Source organism: Notolepis coatsorum, assembly GCF_963971535.1.
Source record: "Notolepis coatsorum genome assembly, chromosome: 8".
Lineage (NCBI taxonomy): Eukaryota > Metazoa > Chordata > Actinopteri > Aulopiformes > Paralepididae > Notolepis > Notolepis coatsorum.
In genome coordinates, this window is record NC_140172.1 from 39,042,277 (window position 1) to 39,064,045 (window position 21,769).

The 21,769-nt window shown below is 43.6% G+C and overlaps 1 protein-coding gene across 2 annotated transcripts in view; it reads left to right on the top strand.

The window, feature by feature from the left end:
• Positions 1 to 21,769, top strand: part of LOC311233705 (EH domain-binding protein 1-like protein 1) — a 66,613-nt gene that overhangs the window by 14,233 nt on the left and 30,611 nt on the right. For both annotated transcript variants that reach the window (XM_084320700.1, XM_084320701.1), the window contains exons 2-7: positions 1,097 to 1,154; positions 1,863 to 1,958; positions 2,491 to 2,544; positions 2,933 to 3,111; positions 4,420 to 4,538; positions 21,199 to 21,322. In XM_084320700.1, coding sequence (XP_084176826.1) covers positions 1,097 to 1,154; positions 1,863 to 1,958; positions 2,491 to 2,544; positions 2,933 to 3,111; positions 4,420 to 4,538; positions 21,199 to 21,322 — 630 coding nt within the window. The remainder of the gene's footprint in view (positions 1 to 1,096; positions 1,155 to 1,862; positions 1,959 to 2,490; positions 2,545 to 2,932; positions 3,112 to 4,419; positions 4,539 to 21,198; positions 21,323 to 21,769) is intronic.

Consider the following 21,769-nt stretch of genomic DNA (forward strand, 5'->3'; position numbering starts at 1 on the left):
GCACAGCATCCTGCCGCAAGACCCTGCAGCGCATGGTCAGAACAGCTGAGAGGATCGTTGGTGCCCCCCTCCCCTCCCTCCAGGACATCTACAATACACGCCTGGCCCGCAAAGCACTGCGCATTGCGGGAGACATTACCCCACCCCCTCACAGCGCTTTTTCACTCTCCTGCCCTCCGGGAGGAGAATGAGGAGCCTCCGAGCCAGAACCAGCAGACTGAAAGACAGCTTCATACACCAGGCTGTCAGGAAGCTGAACTCACTCCCAGCTCTCCCCCCTCTCTCTGCCACCACAGAACCTGGACTAAGAACACCCCCCCCCCCCCGACACACACACACACACACACCCAGCTCTCCCCCCTCTCTCTTACCTGCCTCCACAGATTCTGGACTCCTCTCTTACTCTGCCCCCCACATACTCTGGACTAACCCCCCCCCCCACTGACACACACACAGACACACACTGCCACTTTACAAACTCACTGCCACTTTACTTTACTGCCATTATTTAGTTTAATTTATTTAGTTTCCATCATATTAGTTTACTGCCATATCCATCATCTCACTGCCACTTTACTGCCATTATTATATTATTGTATTTTACTGCCATTATTTATTATTCATACTTACTATGTACCACTGCTGCAAAAAGTTTTGCACTAAGTTCTCGTTTACCTCTATATTTACATTCACTCATACATTAATTTTTTTAAGCTACTGTCTACATTGTATATAGACAGTACTGCCCTTATTTTATGTTTATAGTGTACTATATGTTACTTTATGTTTATATTAGATCTTGTTTTTTATATACACCGTGGGAAGGGGGAAACGCAATTTAATTTCTCTGTATGTCTTGCACATTACGAAAGGTGACAATAAAGCCGACTGTGACTTTGACAATGCTGAATTAGCTCATGAAATCCTGAAGTGTACACCCACTCATATTTGAAACTCATAGAAACTCATATATTCATGAAATGAATGTGTCATGTGCAGTCTATGAAAGAAATGTTCCACGTGTTTGTCATGTGGGCCTCCATGTGACATGTTGCTACATTATGTTTAATTAATTTAATGTGGTGTGTGTTTCTAGGCAACCAGACAAGCTGAGGGTGGTGTGGACCCGGAGGAACAGGCGCATGTGCTCTAAGGTGACACACATGCACACACATGCACACACATGCACACACACGCACGCACATACACTACCCATAACAATTTCATGCCTAACCCTAACCCTTACCATAACCTTACTTTAAAGGGGCACTTCACCGAAAAACAATGTCGATTTATTTTGTACATATCCCAAGGCTCTAAGCCGTTTTTACACACTTTAATTTAGTTTGACAGTTATTGAGAATACATTTGTTTGAATAATGGCCACCAGGGATGTCATCAGAGGACACTGGATCCTTGTGTTGTGTTCATTACAGCTCAATGAAATTACATAGGTGAGATAAGGATTGCAATAGGGATTGCTATATTTTCATCTCCATCATTTCATTGAGCTGTAATTAACACAACACAAGGATTCAGGGTCCTCTGATGGGAGGAGGAGATCATTCAAACGCATTAACTCTCAATAACTGTCAAACTAAATTAATGTGTGCGAAACAGTTTTAGAGCCTTGGGATACGTGAGATTATGTGCAAAATAAATCAGCGTTGTTTTTTGGTGAAATGCCTCTTTAACCGAGCCTTACAATAGCTCCTTTTCCCCAAGGATTAAAAGAAAATCAAATTGTCATCATTTGTGGGGATATTTGGTCTCCATAAGGATAGAAAAATAATACCCCCCCCCCACACACACACACATACATAGGAGGACCAAAGTGTTTGTAACGTATACATGTTGTGTAGCTCCACAGTTGGCAGCCAGGCATCAAGAATCCCTACAGGGGCATGGTGGTGTGGCCCGTACCAGAGAACATCGACATCTCCGTCACACTGTTCAAGGTAACGTCACCATTATACCAGGGTTGGGACCAATTCAGTACATCCGACAAAGAACCATATAAGTCTGTTTTAAGTTTTCAAAGGAACAAGATCGTAAGCTGGAGTGTTATGTTCACCCATAGTTAAAAACAGTCGAGGTTGAGTAGGCTAGTTTCTTGTGATATATCACATTCACACTCCAAGTGATTTAGATTAACTTCACAACTGCAAATACATGGGCTGTCCAAAGAATTTCAAAACAGACGTATGCACCACAAGGCTGGTTCCAGTGTGTAAACTATTGATGAAAGAACTGATGGACATGATGCACCACAAAGCTGGTTCCAGTGTGTAAACTATTGATGAAAGAACTGATGGACATGATGCACCACAAAGCTGGTTCCAGTGTGTAAACTATTGATGAAAGAACTGATGGACATGATGCACCACAAAGCTGGTTCCAGTGTGTAAACTATTGATGAAAGAACTGATGGACATGATGCACCACAAAGCTGGTTCCAGTGTGTAAACTATTGTGTTCTTGCCTCCCCAGGAGCCCAACACAGATGAATTTGAGGATAAAGAGTGGACCTTTGTTATTGAGGGTGTAAGTGTCTTTTTTCCATGTCCTCTAGTAACTAGTCCCACCCCATCTTCTTCCCATACAAGAATTAACTGCAGTAAATCCAATAGTATTCCTGTGTCTTCCCCTAAACACTACAGAGATTTACCACAGAAATACTGTAGAAATCCATAGTATTCATTTTATATATATTTATTTTTCATATAGACTATAGATTTACCACAGAAATACTGTAGTGATTCACCATAGTGTTTCTACGATGGAATATTATAGACATATAAGGCTAATCACTATAGTATTCCTGTGGTTTTCCCGCAGAAACACTGCAGCACTATGTACAAAAAGAATACTATAGTTGTACTATGTTTAAATTCTGTATGGATTTACACGTGTACTGTCTCTTGTCTGGTAGGAGTGCAAAGGGCATCGCAAGGTGCTGGCGTCGGCAGACATCAACCTGAAGCGATATGCCAGCGCCACTCCCACCCAGACTGACCTGACACTGAAGCTAAAGCCGCTGTCGGTCAAAGTGGTGGAGGCCTCGCTCAAACTGTCTCTGTCATGTATCTTTGTTCGCGAGGGAAAGGCTACGTAAGTAGTTTAGTTTATTTGTTGTGTTTTTGTTCCACTGTTCCCCTGAAAACGACTGAACTACTTGCATCTTGCATCTGTAAACTACCAAACTACTTGCATCTTGTATCTGTAAACTACCAAACTACTTGCATCTTGCATCTGTAAACTACCAAACTACTTGCATTTTTTTTTTTTTTTTTTTATTATTATTTTTTAAACAGACATATAAACAAACATGACAACACACGATAAGATATACAAGCATTAATTCACAGTGCATATCCAATGAAATTACCATTTAGTCAAATGTCTTATACAGGATATACCCCTAATACCTGTTATCTAAAAACCTACATACATATGCTCCAGCTCGAACCCCCCCCCTCCCGGACCCCCCATTGGATAATCCAACCATTATAACTTGTTCCTAACCAGACACTACCATTATATGCTAACTTTTATTCTCTCCACCACTTCTAACCACTACCACTAACTACTTGCATCTTGTATCTGTAAACTACTAAACTACCAAACTACTTGCATCTGTAAACTACCAAACTACTTGCATCTTGCATCTGTAAACTACCAAACTACTTGCATCTGTAAACTACTAAACTACTTGCATCTTGTATCTGTAAACTACCAAACTACCAAACTACCAAACTACTTGCATCTGTAAACTACCAAACTACTTGCATCTTGCATCTGTAAACTACTAAACTACTTGCATCTGTAAACTACCAAACTACTTGCATCTTGCATCTGTAAACTACTAAACTACTTGCATCTGTAAACTACCAAACTACTTGCATCTTGCATCTGTAAACTACTAAACTACTTGCATCTGTAAACTACCAAACTACTTGCATCTTGCATCTGTAAACTACTAAACTACTTGCATCTGTAAACTACCAAACTACTTGCATCTTGCATCTGTAAACTACCGAACTACTTGCATCTTGCATCTGTAAACTACTAAACTACTTGCATCTGTAAACTACTAAACTACTTGCATCTGTAAACTACTAAACTACTTGCATCTGTAAACTACCAAACTACTTGCATCTGTAAATTACCAAAGTACTTGCATCTTGCATCTATAAACTACTTAAGTACTTGAGTTGAGTACAAGTACTCAAAGTGCTATCCAGTGTGCAAATAAGCAATCTCAATTAGCAGCATATGATCTAGCAGCAGAGATTTGCATCTATAAACTACTGAACTACTTGCATTGCATCTGTAAATTACTGGGGGGGAGGAGAACAAACTAAAATGAGTGTTGTCAGTTTACCTGAATGCTGTCATCACGTGTGTGTGTCCCTGCAGTGATGAGGACATGCAGAGTCTGGCCAGTCTGATGAGCGTCAAACCCACCGACATCGGAAACCTCGACGACTTCAATGAAAGCGATGAGGACGAAGACAAGAAGTCTGTCACGGCTGCAGGTACACACGTGTGTCAGTACATACAACGTGCCAGAGACTGCCCCTGTCTTTAACACTTTGAATGCCATGAGGTGGCGCCAGAGGTATCGCTTCAATGCCACCATCGGCGCCAATGTTACGCTTAATATCGCCTAATCTATGTTTTAAATTATGGCTATGTGTCTAATCTGCCCGTCACTTATCAAAGAATCCTTTTCCAGTCAGTGCTGTCAAGGCAGATTGGTTTTTTATCGCTTCATTTCCGTTTGAGAGCATTTTGAAAAGCATCCGTTTTGAGGTAAAAAACAGTTCATTCTAGACCATTCTATGATAATCGTCTTTTACTGGAATATTCCAGAACGTTGATATTCGTCGGCCTATTTATGAATCGTTTTCAAATAAACGCTAGATGATCAATATTATACGTGCACGCAAGCACATTCGAGCCGCGCACGGATAATCGCCGTGTTCATTTCCTCTTGGACTTTTACAGTGAAACCGAAAGAGCCCATTTCACAAAACAGCCTATATCTTCATCAAAATTAGTCTGATTATCCTAACACTGATAACATAGATTCCTTACCTGACAGATGGTATCAGATGGTATCCAACTGGTATATTCCAATTCCTGATCACCATTCGAAAAAATCGATAAGTGTATGGATCCAACGTGTGTACAGCACAGTACATGATTCCGCTGGGCTGAGAGGCTCCAGAATGAACTGTGGTAACCCCGGCTGCATCAGTGGACTGGAAAATGTGGAGTACAGGATTTTTTTCCCCATCCATTTTTATTGAGTCCATTCCAAAATCCCTTATGTCATCTGGGAGACGATAGGGGGCGCTTTTTTCCACATCTGATCGCCGGCGGTGCTCGGGTATACTCGGGTAGGCTCGCGTGATGCAATATGATTTCAGATCGCTAAAAAAGAAAAAAAAAAGAAAATCAGAGAAATCTCGTGAGTGGCTTTCAACATAACTATCGGAAACCCGAGATATCTCGTGTGTGGCAGTGAAAGTGTTAATAGCGTTGTGTTTGTAGGTGTTTTAGCTGATATCAGCTTACCTTACTAAACACAACTCACTGCAATTATTTTGTGCGTCAAACGTCCGTATTCAGTTACAAACTGCCGGGCGCTCCCGGTTGCAGCGCAAATTTGAATAGCTTGTAGTAGAGTAATATAGTAACATTAGCGAAAATAAACAATACAGTGATTTTAACAAGGGTAAAGTACCTATGCCTAGTGACTTTCAAGTTTCACGGAGCATATTCTCAACCCTGTTCAACAACAACGGCAGTGTGAACTGAGATCTACCAAAACATTCACTTCATACACCTATGTACGTACACAGAATTAGTTAAAGATGGGGACAATCTCTAGTATTGGAGAGAAGACAAAATGAGACTGGTATTATGGTCCTTTAATGATACAAAGACCATCACCTCCACCACACATACAACACACACGCACACACACACACAGTCACACACACACACACACACACACACACACACACACACACACACACACACACACACACACACACACACACACACACGCACACATACACACACACACACCTACACACACATACACACACACACAGCTTCCCCTGCTTCTTCTTCTAATATTCTGTTCCACAGCTAGTCATTCACTTGACATTCACTATTCCTTCACCTTGTCTCTACCTCCCTTGTCTCTACCTCCCTTGTCTCTACCTTCCTTGTCTCTACCTCCCTTGTCTCTGCCTCCCTTGTCTCTACCTCTCTTGTCTCTACCTCCCTTGTCTCTGCTTCCCTTGTTCCTGCCTCCCTTGTCTCTACCACCTTTGTCTCTACCTCCCTTGTTCCTGCCTCCCTTTTCTCTGCCTCCCCTTTCTCTGCCTCCTCTGTTCCTGTCCGTCTTTCTCTGTCTGCTACTGAAGCTTCACACGTCTTAGTTCGCCCCAACCGTCCTGCTCCCCCTCCGCCTGACAAGAGAACCTCTACTGGAAACTCTCTCCCAGGTATCAAGTCTCTCTCTCTTTCTCTCTCTATACTATTTCACACCTTCCTGTCACATGCTCTCCCACAACCTCCTCTGTGGCGCTCCCACGGTGCCTGGCGGCAGCACCAACCAGGCCCTTAGGCACCACATGTTTCATATGGAACTCCCACGATGAGAGGCCTGTGACAAATAATACAATACAATACAATACAATACAATACAATACAAATGTTTTGTGTAAATGCAGGTTAGAAGCACCCATGAGCCTGACATTAAAGGTAGAACATGTAATGCTGTCAAACAACAACCTCTAGCCCCTCTTGGTACTGCAATTCATTTAAACTTAATTCAACGTAACATTTTTGTTTTGGTTTGATGTGTGGGTTGGAATTGTGGAAGTGACGATGGGGAATCAGTTGCTATTGCTGGAGGTTGGAGAAATTCACACTATAGTCAGTTACTATATAGCTATTATATATATATTATATATAACTTATTATACATTTAAGGGAATTTCTCCAGACCTCTCTTGGCAGAGCCTGAGGTGTAGCCAGCAGTAGCAACCCTCTCCCTATCCCCCTATATGTAAACAAAGTGCAATACCAAGCAGGGATTATTTACCAAGAGGTCAGGTTTGTTTAATCTTTAAATCCTTCAACTAGACTATGGTATGGATCTATTAGGCAGAAATCATTACCACGCCAAACAATGTTACTCAGTCAGAGGACAGGATCTGAATTACTCTTCTGGAGAGAGGTAGGGCTGGGCGATATGGCCTAAAAATGTAATCTCTGATTCTTTCACACCACATCCGATTTATGATTTTAATCGATTTTCGCGAAAATCATTCAAATAAGCTTTGTTTTTATTTTACACAAAAAAATTATCAAAGCAAGATGAATTTCCCTATTGGGATTGAAGTGCAAACCTAACTTTCACAAATCTTCACTTAAAAAAAGAAATTATATATATAAAAGGTTACTCTTGATCAAACAAAGATGAATGTCCCTATTGGGATTAATAGTGCAATAACTTACTTTTTCACCAAACTTCACTTAAAACAAATAAAATGTGCCTCTTGATCATCAAACAAGAATGAATTTCCCTATTGGGATTAATAAAGTGCAAATATAACTTTCACCAAACATCACTTTTTGTCAAATAAAAGGTGAAAAAAAAATAGTGAAAATCAATTAAAATGTTTAAACATCGTCCTAAATCATGAATTCGAATTAATCGAATTAATCGATTTATCGCCCAGCCCTAGAGAGAGGCACGTCATTCTTCATCTTCATCTTCCATCTCCCTCTTCTCAGCCATAGGCGCTCTGCAACACACTGCAGTTCAAGACACAATAGTAGTTTGGCACACAAGGGAAAGGTCAGACATGTTTTATCTTTGCACGCAATCCACAGCGATATGAGTGATATGGTTCAGAAGGCCAAATCACAGGCGGGGAGTGACCTTCCCATCGACACACCTCAAAAACATGTTGACAGCGTTGAGAAATCCACCCCTCAAACAGAATTTACATTGAATTTACTTCAACACCTATTACACGTCGTCTGGCCATCCTAGTTGGGGGGGGGGGTCTCTCATTGAAATGCTCATCTAAGATTTCTTCCCAATTTTCCTACATTCAGGGCCAACCACGCATATATACGTGTTTGGGAGCCGACGCTTGAAGGCCAACCACGTATATATACGTGTTAAACTCGTTTTTGCTTTTATTCCATTTTAATATCCTACTCAATGTCACAGAGCTGTATTTTGGCTGGAAAAGGCATATTGGGACTCGGAAAGTGCACTACCGGCCATATCCTGGTAGTGGCTCTGTCTCGAGAATGCAGTAATCCTTGTTTCAGACCTGGTGTAACTTCTTTTTAGCTCCGGGTGGATTTTTCTGTTAGCCTAAAGCTATGGCTTCACCAGATCGCCTGGAATACTTTTTGCGGCGCCGAATTCAGTATGCAGTAAAGGAATATAGCATCAGCCAATGGACATATCGATCTACCAGATGGCGATCAAATAACTGGGAAATTCTTTTTGGAATCCAACCGGCAATAGGTAAGAGCGATTTGACGTAAATTTCAGCCTGATTGGGCCTTGTTCTCATAGCCATCCACCCGGTCAGCGTATGTTGTTGTAATAACGAATGCCGTTATTGGTCATCAATAATCAGAAACGACTTCCCCCGCCCCCCCCCCCCCCCTTTCATGCATTCATGGTGGAACATGATACCGATCATATGCATTTTGATTTTTAACTCTAGCTTGTGTAGGGACAAAACGCCAATCGATTTAACGTTATAGCGCCCTATAACTAGCCTTGCAGGAATTATCCCAGACCATTCCGATATAACGCTCGTATTCACGACGCTATAAAACGGGAACGTATTGATGAAAAAATAATTTCTTTATGGCATATTGAAGGGAAGGTTTATACTGTCAATTGACAATGACAATGGACACATAGCAATAATATAAAATATAGATTTAGCTCTACAAACAACCTCACGCACAGTGAAAAGTTGTAATGAAAAGCTGGCGTCCTAGAGTGGGGCCCGTCTAATCGAATGGCCCCGAATGTGTTAAGGGTTTTATTTCTGTGGGAATTTGTCCTTATCTTCTTTGGGGGTTAAATGGCTCCTATTGTGATTGTATTTTCCTGTGTTCTGTATTATTTCTACACAATGAGGGGATGTCTCAACACTGAGAAATTGTGAAATATGTACATAGCCTCCTTATTGATACAAGCCATTCAGAATTGCAGCCACAATCAACATAGTTAATGACGACTCATACAGTATGTGTGTGTGTGTGTGTGTGTGTGTGTGTGTGTGTGTGTGTGTGTGTGTGTGTGTGTGTGTGTGTGTGTGTGTGTGTGTGTGTGTGTGTGTGTGTGTGTGTGTGTGAAGAGATTTTGGAAACGTGTGTGTACAAAATGGCGGCTTACTCGTAAACTTTCTCCTTTCTACCTAAAGTTGAACCTTAAATAAGTTTCTGACTAAATCTTTTAACGGTAATGCTGGATCTTGAGTCATATTTGATCTTTATTTTGCCTACTGTAGTTTGACCAGATTTGTACACCATTGCTAGATGTACAATAATTATCGTATATGTACGATAAAAGTGGCACACTCTTAACAGACACAAAAACAGCCCATTGAGCACTGAAACAGAGAGGTACAGAGGCATGCTAGAATGCAGTGGGGGTTCCGCCAAAAACCTCAAAGACGTTGTTCCATTGTGGGCCCATTGAGACCTGTACTGTGATTTTGGACTATACACATACATCTGACATGACTTGACTTGACAGACTTTGTGGGCTCATATAATCTTTGTCTGAACTATTACACCCAAATTAGTATTATATACAGTAAATGTAGGGCTTAGAGCTCTATGAAGCAGCTCCAGGATTTGTCTCTGGATGACATCATCACTAGAGTCTTGTCTTCCAATATTCAGCTTATGGAGAGATTTGTTCATATTCACAAATTAAAACTGTGTGAATTCTATTTTAGGGTGGTTTTGCCCCTTTAAGTGCGTAAAGAGCCTGTTTCCCCAATTTCTTCCAAAGCTGTGACTTTGTTATATCATCTTTGGTCACAGATTGCATGTTTTAGTAAAATATGACTAAAATCAAAACAGCCTAAGATCAACATTTGGATGAAGAACATTATTGAGCCTCAAAATGATGTGCATCCTATTTTACATGCTAGAAATGTAAGCTATCCTGTTCCTGTAACCATGTAGCAGATCTGGGCCTATACTGTATGTCTTCACTGTTTCAAGGACATCAAGGTTAAGGTCAAGTTTATTAGTATGTCCCAAACTAGGCAATTCATGTTACAGCAGATAAATAGGAGCTCCGAAAAGACACAGCAAACATACATAACAAGAAGAACACAGACAGACATGTACAGTAGCAGGATCAGATCAGATCAGATCATGACAACAGTCAAACAAGCAACCACAACCATCCCCCCACCACCCACCTCAAAGCCGCCCTCTCCTGCCTCGATGGCACGAATGGAAGTAGGTATAAATGATCATTTGTATCTATTGTTTTTAGCTGCAGGGGTCTCCAAACGTTGGCCGGAAGGCAATAATTGATACTCCGGATTTAGGACCCAGACAGCTGATTTGTACCCCTACAATCTTGCTAGCCCCCCTCACAATCCCGTTAAGGGCATTCTTTTGTTTAATGCCAAGGTTTCCACACCAACAAATGGCAGCAAAGGAAACAACAGACTCTATGAAGGCCCTATAGAACAAAATCATCAAGGACTTATCCACCAGAAATTTGGCTAGCTTCCTTAGACAGAAGAGGCGCTGCTGACCTTTCTTACAGACCATTTCAGTATTAAAATCAAATTTCAGACGATTGTCAATAATGGAACCGAGATATTTATAAGTCGTCACCAAATCCAGTGTCTGGCCATTAATGACACTACTCTGAGGAGCTAGTGAAGATCGTCTAAAATCAATGCACATGTCTTTAGTCTTTGTGACATTTAGTTGTAGAAATGCCTCTTCACACTAGGAAACAAAGTCATCTACAACTGGGCCATGGCTGGCCTCATTGTCACTCAGGAGACTAACAATTACAGAATCAACTGCAAATTTGACGATGTGACTATTTGCATGTTGACTTCTACAGTCATTAGTATACAGGATATACAAGAGTGGGGAAAGAACACAACCTTGGGGTGAGCCAGTGGATGATGTTAGTACACCAGACAATTCCCCACTCATATACACAACGTACATATAACCAATATGGTCTAACGTTTGTCTGGCAGTAAATATGCAAATCAAACCTCTTCAATGAATGAACCTTCATTATGTGTCTTAGGTCTCATGCCCATCATCATGTGTATATATGTCATTGTTCACACGCAGTCATGGAAAACAAACCAGTCATATCCAAGGTTTCCCATTGGTTCATGTTTTGTTCTTTTAACCATAATTACATCACGTCAGGTGATTAACACGATATGTCGTTTTTCATCGTGACCGAGGTGTGTGATCCTTCCATGGTACTGAATGTAATGTCTCAGTGTCTCATTTCATTGTACATTGCTCATTTCATGATGTTTTTATTCTGTCCTCTTTTTCTCACCTTCTCTCCTCACAAATCTCTCAACATCCATCCGTCCATCCATCCGTCCATCCATCCGTCCGTCCATCCGTCCGTCCACCCACCCACCCACCCACCCATCTATCAATATCCAGCGTGTGGGAAAGAGGGTAGACCAGTCTCTGGCCTTCTCGGTCCTGTCCTGCAATCCCGCCCCCCTCTACCTAACACCCCTCGCCCTTCCCCCCGCCCTTCCCCTCGCCATTCTAGACACGCCCTCTCCACTGCCCCTGTCCAATCTGGGGCCCCACCTTCCCCAAGCCCCTCCCCTCAACCCTCCCCCCGCTCCAAACACAACAAATCAGCTGTCCCTGTCCAGCCCGAGGCTCCTCCCCCCTCTAGCTCCCTGCTCCCGCCCTCTGCACACCCGAACCCTCCATCGCCCAAGAGCTCCAAGACAACAGCACCCATACCTGATCCTCCAGCGTCCACTGCCCCCCCACCCGAGCCTCCTTCAGCTGTACCCCCCTGTCCTCTGCCGTTCTCTCTCCCCGAGCCTCCGTCGGCCGAGACCCACAGAGCTCTAGTGCCCTCGGATGCCCCCTCCACCCTGCCCCCCGACTCTAAGCCCCGGCCGGCTACCCCCAAACCCTCTGCGTCCTCCGCACCCACTCGTCCCCTTGTGCCCTCTGGCACAGCCTCCGTGCCTGTCCTCTCTTCGTCCCCATGTCCCACCAAGTCTATCCAGTCGGTCGAACCCCCTTCCGCACACCCCCTGGTCACCAAGACTGCCTCTCAGCCTCCCTCCTTGCCCAGAATCTTCCAGCCCAGTACAGGCAAAGGTATCTCCTGACTGGACTGTGTGTGTGTGTCTGTGTGTGTCTGTGTGTGTCTCTGTGTGTGTGTGTGTGTGTGTGTGTGTGTGTGTGTGTGTGTGTGTGTGTGTGTGTGTGTGTCTGTGTGTGTGTGTCTGTGTGTGTGTGTGTGTGTGTGTGTGTGTGTGTGTGTGTGTGTGTGTGTGTGTGTGTGTGTGTGTGTGCCTGCGTGTGTGCGTGCGCGCGCGTGTGTGTGTGTGTGTGTGTGTGAGTGAGTGAGTGAGTGAGTGTGTGTGTGTGTGTGTGTGTGTGTGTGTGTGTGTGTGTGTGTGTGTGTGTGTGTGTGAGTGAGTGTGTGTGTATGTGAGCGCTCTTGTAACAAAGTTGGAGAAGTCTGTTAAACTCACTCCTCACTCCTGCACGCTTTTGATTTGGCATGATCGTTAGCGCTGCCTGTCACCCTTTCATGCTGGCAAGCACAGACAGGATTTGTGGTTCGAAAGTGGATGTACAGGTACAGGTTTGAGCCTGGCAGAGGAAGGGAAAGTCCTCACTAGCAAGAAAGACACCTGTAACTCTCGCTATTAATCGTTATAAATAAGCTGAGGTGCGGCTTTGGTTGCTCTCTGTTTCATGCATCCATGCTGAGATGGTTAGTGAAAGAACCAACTAAGCAGGTGCCAGTGTAGGTAGACGGTAGCTCTGTCGTGTGACGTGATGTTACTGAACTGCATGCCTTAATTCCTGAGTGATGCTACTATCCCCTTTCACTCAAAGTCACTCACGCCACCTCTCTATTTTCCTCCTCTGTCCGTCTCTTCTCCTTTCCTCGCCCCGGTTCCAGTTTCATACCCACAGTGCCCCCCACAGGTTCATGCAGGATGTGCAGATGAGCCACCCATGGCCTCTGGTCTGTCTCTTTTCTGTTTGGTCTAAAAATCGAGTGACATTGTCAACTGATGCAATGTGTTGTGCTCGTAGGATTTGAATTGATAGGACAGCCGTGTTGTTATGGACACATCCTCATTGGTTTGGTGTATGAGACTCAGAAAGACAATGTGTGATCACAGCGAAGGCATCATTTGGATGAACTTTCCATTGGCAAACCTTCTCTAAGTCATGCACTGTTAGGGTTGCCAACTGTCCCATATTAGATTACATAATATAATATATTATACATCCCGTATATTGGGTTAAATTGGTTTGTGCCACATGGGACTTCCCTTGTCCAGTATATTGATTATATATTGAAAGTCTCTGTGATGAGGAGAGAAGAAGAGAGGAGAAGACAGTAGATGGCATTGTTTGTTGAACCATGGACACCTCTGGTTTGGTCTATTTGTAGAAACTCTCACGCATAGTACCTTTCTGCTTGGCCAGAGGAAACGAAGTATCAAGATGGATCTTCCAAATGTTGTTTATTTCACAGATATGTGTTTCCTTGCGTATTCCTAACAAATTATTGTATTTGCTGTAGCGTTGCTGATTCTGACTGATTGTCTATAAAAGGAAGGAACAAGAACTTTGAGTCTTGTAAGTTAGACATTCTGCTCTGACAACTAAGCTGTCATTGTTCAGTTCAGAGTTCAGACTACTGTTGAACATTTTGTTTTTCACATGTTTAGATTGAGGAAGGAAGACACATACAGCAGAAAGATAATGTTCCATAGGGGCAAATTCACAAAGGGATTGCGCTGCTTTTTCTGACACTATGTGCCTGTGCAAATAGCCCCAAAACAAACCTTGCTATTCACAAAGCACTCGCAAAGGGTGAAATACCGTGCTAACTGTGTTGCCATCATTATTGCGTCTCTGTGTGTCCGTGCTATTTGCGGGTATTTAAATGAGGTAATCTAGGCAAAAAAGTTGCCCCTTTCTATGCAAATGAGCCTCATTGCAAAAGCGCTCCAATTCACAAAGCGGTGCTAATTGCCACACACAGTTAAAGTGACGTTATTTACGTCTTCAGAGAGTTGGTGGTAACTAAGCGCATTTATGGCCAGCATAATCACAATAAAGAGAATAGAACCCGCACAGTCATATGCTCCAGAATAAACTTTTAATTTATAATGTTTCGTCAGGTCCATGAGGAGTAGATGCTGGAAACACGGTCAATGAAAAGTTTATTCTGGAGTATATGAGAATGCGGGTTCTATTCTCTTAACTAAACATTAAATACAACTTAATTTCTTACAAAAAATATTCCTAAATCTGAAATAATTTTCACTGGCACACAGCGCCTAACTTCGGCTGAAAGATTCAGCACCATGGACAGGTCTGCTCAAACTAATTTCTTTTGGGATGACATGACAAACCAAATTGGATGATTTGGTACCATCTGGGTGGGCAAATTCTAGATGTGATTTTTTTCTTCTTTTCTATACATTAGATTATGTTCTTATATGATAGTTTATTAATTGGTATCACCCCCTGAAGGTATGGAGTGCTTTTGTAAAAAAAACAAATTAGTTTTCGCAAAATAAGTCTCCTGCCATATTTTGCTCCCCTTCATAGATTCGCTCATAGGTCGGGTTGTGGGGGTACTAGAGACATGACCATGATATGGTAACTTTCGCTCACCTACAGGTGAATGCCTCATTGTTGTGGTTTTCCGGAGGTATTATGCGGTAGGTGGACGGAAGTTACCATAGCTCAGCGTAGGAAGGTCCGATCGACTCTGGGTCATGTTTCTAGTACCTCCACAACCTACGAGTGAATCTATGAAGGGGAGCAAAATATGGCAGGAGATTTATTTTGCGAAAACAGTTTTTTAAAAAGCACTCCATACCTTCAGGAGGTAATAACCACTGGGCGGCTACGTGGCGCAGTGGGCAAGGCGCTCGCCACTAATGCAGGAGATACTGGGTTCGAGCCCAGCTCTCGGCATTGCTACCAGCTTGGCTGGTCGTTCATACTAATACAATTGGCAGTATTAGGGGGTGGGAAGCTGGTGGGTGGGGATCGGACGTTGTGGACAGTGACTCCTACAGGTCGGTTGGTGCGCCTGCGCAGCAGAATCAGGAAGCAACGAGGGCGGCGTGTCCCTCCCACGCAGACCCTCGCCGCTGAGAGATCGCGCTGCTCAGGTGAAAAGATGCGACGGCTGCCTCCTCGAGTACCGGAGGGGACACGTGATGCAAGGCTTCGTCCACATTGCAGCCGACCTGTGGGAGGCATGGCCTAAGAGCGTTCGAGACAGGGGAGGAATTGGACAATACGAAATTGGGATGGGAGAAAAATTTAAAATGGGAGAAAAAGTAGATTAAAAAAAAGGAGGTGATAATCAAAGCTACAAAACCAAAATGTCTATCATACCAAAACACAATCTAGGGATGTATAGGAATAAAATTGAAATAAATCACATCTAGAATTTGCCCACCCAATTGGTAATAAAAAAGTGTTAAAAGAATTACTAGAAAAGCTATTGATTCGTCAAGACTTCCAATTCACGATCAGAGAATTTACGCTTCCGTTTTCTGTCTGCCATTGTCCTAGGTCCTAGGACATGCATGGGAAGTATTTATACTATTTTACTTTATCAGGAGCAAATTGCACTCAGATGCTCCGCGAGCCAACTGCACTGCCAGATATCAGGAGCACATTGTACACCGTATGGGCATGTTTGCGCTAGTATATCATTTGTGCAATATCTTTAGTGAATAGGTCCTTAAAGGAAAACTCCAACATTTTGGGAAATTAGCTTATTTGCCATCTACCCTGGAGTTAGACAAGAAGATACCCTTTTCTTCTCTGTGCATGCAGTAGGAGTAGGAAGATGCGCACCGTTAGCCTAGCTTAGCGTCAGTCACTGGAAGTAGGTTCCTCCATTAGTCTAGTTCCCAACGTCTTCCTACTCCTACTGCATGCACAGAAAAAGGTATGTATCTTCTTGTCTAACTCCAGGGTAGATGGAAAATAAGCTAATTTCCCAAAATGTTGGAGTTTTCCTTTAAGACAGAGCAAATAGTGGGCGCAAATCACACACAGTTATGGGTGCTATTAGCAGCCGCAATCCATTCTTTGTGAATTCGCCCCTATATACTCTTTATTTCTGTGAAGAACCCAGATAAGGTTATTTGGTGTTAATTCATGTCTAACTGAGAGAGGCTGTTTAATAACCCTTAGAGATCGCCAAACCCGTAGGCGGGTTTACATGATCCCAAAATAGCTGCAACCTCAGATTTAAGAGGTAACGTGACAGCACAGCACAACACACCATCAGGCCCCCTTTTGTCCCTTATTTGGTAGTGAGAAAGTTGGCAATCCTAAGCACTGTCCACACATGAAACAGTGTTCAATTATATGACATCATCATCAAAGGAAGCCATATTAGGTGTACCAAAGGAAATTACCAGGCTATACTACCGGAAGGGCCTTCTAACCATTCAAGCTCTGTGGTTTGGCTACTAATCAACAATATCCAATGAAACTAATTTAATCTAATCAAACTAATAAATAACTGCTATTCATGTCAAACATTTTACTGTCTGTCTTTTTGTATTATATTTCTAGTTATCATCTCCCCGTTTTGCTTTATTGTCTTGTCTTCTCCTCTCTTCTCCTCTCTTCTCTTATCCCCTCTCCTCGTCTCCTAGGGGTGCACCGATGTATCGGTCGGGTATCGGTATCGGCCGATAAGTGCCTTGTTGACTGCAATCGGCCTATCGGCCGATAAGCTCAAATGTGCCGATGGCAGTAGCCGATAAATATCCATCAATTTGTGTCGCGTCAAAAGGCAAAAAAAAGTTCAGTCAAGCGACCTGCTGACAACGCCGCCCCCACACACACACAAGCTACTGCATCAAAGTTACTACTTATGATAAACAAAGGCATTCGTTTTGTGGCATTAACGTTATATAGTTAGTGTTACACGTTCAATAACATCAGCATATTATTTACCCGAACATAGCAAGTAGCAAGCATTACTCAATTCATAGCTCAGTTCCTTCCGTTGCTCAGAGCCCGTACTGAGTTGTACCCATTCTGAAATCTGTTAATAAAGTTTTCAATCAGACAAATGTATAGAAAAGCTTTGTTTTATTATAACATTCGTTGCAGTAAAATCATTATGCCTCGTTTGGTCATCCTGCGGAGCGCTGGTAATCTACTCGTGGCCAGCGGGGAGCTAACGTTATTAGCGCGTTGGTTTGTTGTTGTTCTCTCGCTGCAGATCAATGGCGGCAATCCAGGAAGTAAAAAACGAATACGCGCTTGCCGATTGGTGGTAACAGCAGAGGCGGGTGCAAGCGGTGTGACGTAATTGGCAGAATCGCCTGTCAATCAAAATTGTTCTGTTACATTGCATTGGTTGAGAGCTCTGGTTGAGACAATAGTATCCAGCTGCAGCCCGGCAGACCAGGGAGAGAGATAGTGCTATTTCTTGATGTTTCCTTTTTTTAAGTAAGTAAAGAGGCCTATGTTCATATCGGTGAGCACAATTTGTAACACAAAAAGAGAGACGTGTAGCCTATTTATTTAATATTTTATTTATTCATTTTATTATTATTATTTTATTTGTTGCCATGGCTAAAATAATAGTCAAGCATAGGGCTAAAACATTTTCATAAACAATAATATAATTTTTTGTTATTTGGTTATAATAAGGGATTTTCTATGCATTTGTCTGATTGATTGATTGAAAGCTTTATTGACAGATTGCAGAGTGGGTACAATACAGTACAGCTCAGTGGACCAGAAAAAGACTTTCGGCTTTTTTACATCAGGGTCCTCCATTTTCAATTCATCAAAACATTTAGAGACATACAAATATACAGTAGTTTCATAAAAAAAAATATATATATATTACAAAAATATATATATATATTACACAAAAAAAATAATAATATTAAAAAAAAATCGGTATCGGTGGCAAATTTTCATATCTGTGCATCCCTCTCTCTTCTCTTATCTCCTCTTCTCTTCTTCTCTTCTTCTCTCTTCTCTTCTTCTCTCTTCTCTTCTTCTCTTCTAAGCTCTTCTCTTTTCCTCTTCTCTTCTCCTCATTTCCTCTTCTCTTCTCCTCATTTCCTCTTCTCTTCTCCTCTTCTCTTCTCTTCTATTCTCCTCTCTTCTTCTCTTCTCTTCACCTATCTTCCCCTCTCCTCTCTTCTCCTCTTCTTGCCACCTTACCCTTCTCTTCTCCTCTTCTCTTCTCCTCTTCTCTTCTCTTCTCTTCTCTTCTCCTCACTTCTTCTCTTCTCTTCACCTCTCTTCCCCTCTCCTCGCTTCTTCTCTTCTCTCCACCTTCCCCTTCTCTTCCCCATTTCTTCTCCTCTTCTCTTCTCTTCACCTTACCCTTCTCTTCTTCTCTCCTCTTCTCTTCTCTTCTTATTTTCTCTCCTCTCTTCTCTCCTCTTCACCATACCTTCTCTTCTCTTCTCTTCTCTTCTCTTCTCTTCTCTTCTCTTCTCTTCTCTTCTCTTCTCTTCTCTTCTCTTCTCTTCTCTTCTCTTCTCTTCTCTTCTCTTCACCTTACCTTCTCTTCTCTTGTCTCTGCTAGGTCGTTCTCAACTTTTCAGACCTCAGGTTGTGAAGACAGTGGATCGCCCCTCCTCCCCCTCCCCATTCCCTCCTGATACCCCTCCCCTTGAAAAGACAGCACACACTGTGGCTACAGCACCACCCCTCCCACAACCCCACCCTTCTAGCTCAGAGTCAGGTAACTGAGTCCTGAGACGCTAATATCCATTCTATGCCCGTGTAACCTAGTGTTGAACCCACTCCTCAGAAACTTCTTCCAAATCAAGCAGGTGTTTTTGACTAGGGCTGCTGCTGCTGCTGCTGCTGCTGGGGTCACTGTTGGATCATATGGTGAACCTTGCTCTCCATCTGGGGTCTCTGTTAGGATCACATGGTGAACCCCACTCCTCCATCTGGGGTCTCTGTCAGGATCACATGGTGAACCCCACTCCTCCAGCTGGGGTCTCTGTCAGGATCACATGGTGAACCCCACTCCTCCAGCTGGGGTCTCTGTCAGGATCACATGGTGAACCCCACTCCTCCAGCTGGGGTCTCTGTCAGGATCACATGGTGAACCCCACTCCTCCAGCTGGGGTCTCTGTCAGGATCACATGGTGAACCCCGCTCCTCCAGCTGGGGTCTCTGTCAGGATCACATGGTGAACCCCGCTCCTCCAGCTGGGGTCTCTGTCAGGATCACATGGTGAACCCCACTCCTCCAGCTGGGGTCACTGTTGTGATGTGTGGAGTAAGTGAGAAACAGCCCTTCGTCCAAATCAAGTGGGCGTTTCTCATTTGGGTCTGGAGCGCTAGTGGCTCTGCCTCTTTAAAGCCATCAGCCATATGACTTGCAGTTTTGAAACCGAGACGAGTTGCAACTGTCAGCCCCCGGAGAGGAAGTGAAAGTCCCCGCTAGCAGGAATGACACGTGTGATTTTTTTTTCGTAGCCGCAGTTTGCGGAGACGCTCTCTGATTGGCCACTGACGTTTCTGGTCGTGTGACATGTGCGGCCAATCGTGTGACGCCTGTTTCTTTCACCGGTTAAGCTTAGGCACTCTTTCGAAGTTGGTTAAGGTTAGAGTTTGTCTTAGAGCAGGGCGATAGAACACCAGCCCTGATTCCAAACTCTAACCTTAACCAACTTCGAAAGAGTTGCCTAAGCTTAACCAGTGATAAACTAGGCGTTAGGTAGTTTGCATGCTGTTCGAGGCGGAAATGGGCAAAGACACAGGCGTCTCCGCGATTGGGCGCACATGTAACATGACCAGAAACGTCAGTGGCCAATCAGAGAGCGTCTCCGCAAACTGCGGCTACGAAAAAAAATCACGCGAATGACACCTGTAACACAATCACATGTAGCTCGTGTGAAGGCCTTGTTTGATATGTCAAAGTCGAGATGAAAAATGTTCTTAATAATCCACATCATGTAGTTTTCAGGGCCAGTGTTTTTGCTGACTGCACTAATCATTACACTTTTCTCTTTTTTCCTCTCTGTTTTTCCTATTATTTTTCTCTTTCTCCTCTCTTGTATTTTTGTTCCTATCCCCACCTCTCTCGCTCCCTCTCTCTCTCTCTCTTCCTCATCCCTGCCTCCCTCTCTCTTCCTCATCCCTGCCTCTCTCTCTCTCTCTCTCTCTCTCTCTCTCTCTCTCTCTCTCTCTCCCTCTCTCTCCCTCCTCCCCCCCGACATTCTCCTTCTCATCAACTGTCACCTCTCTTAACTTCACTGATAACAATTACCCTTTTCACCTCCTCATATTTTCCCTGCCCCTCTGCCTGCTTACTGGTCCTCCACCATGTCTCACTTGCTCCTCCCCCCTCCTCTTCCTCCCCTTCTCTCTCTCTCTCTCTCTCTCTCTCTCTCTCTCTCTCTCTCTCTCTCTCTCTCTCTCTCTCTCTCTCTCTCTCTCTCTCTCTCTCTCTCTCTTCCTCTTCTTCCTCCCCTTCTTTCTTTCTCTCTCCTCCTCCTCCTCCTCCTCCCCCTCTCTTCAGTTGGCCAGGGGGCGTGGCTGAAGTCATTGTCTGACCCCTCCTTGCTTGGCGGTGACATCAGCCCCGTCCCACTACTGAGCAGGCCCGACCTGGATGCTCTCTGTGACCCTGAGACTCCGCCCCTTTCCCCCTCCCTTCCCCGCTCCTCACCTCCTCGCTCCTCTCTCCTGTCCTCCTCTCCTCGTTCCATTACTCCTCCTCAGCTGCCTGCCTCTCCTCCTGCACGCCCAGCTCAGCTCATTCCCTGCCAGTCAGGTACACCAGCCAACAACCCACACTGTTTATCTTTGTGGCACATTTACATGATATTTACGGGGACAGGGAACTCTTTTCGCCCTTTTGTAGGGTCAAAGTTCTCTCCGGCCCATGTGGACAAGGAAACAAGTCCTGTTGCCAAGGAAACAACCAGACCAGGCCAGAACACTAAGCAGACCGTCACAAAGAGTCAAGCTGAACCAGGAAGAATCAGGTACGGTTATGTGATGATGGCACAGTTGAGTTACTGCATTTACGGATGACGTGTGTCTCAAAGTTTTGTAATAACTGAAGCATGCAAACCATGCAAAACTTACTGCACATGTCATTTGACTGGTTTGCCATTAAAACTACTGTTAGTAGTCTGGGTGCCTCCATGTTAACCTCGGTGCTGCAGAATTCCAATACTGAATAAAAGAAATGCAATAATACAACAATTACTCAATAGTTTAATGAAAGTAATGGTTGATCCATGGTTCGTAAGGTTGATCAACAAGTTGTTTGTGTTGTTGATCAGCTGTTTTTCCCAGGATGACTCATGGTGTGCTCTGTGTATGCTGCTTGTGTTGCCTCGCTTGCTAATCGGGGCTAACAGAGTGTGTTCTGTACCTGCTGCCGTTCCACTGGGCTGCCTGCATTCGACGGCAGGATTAGAATTAGA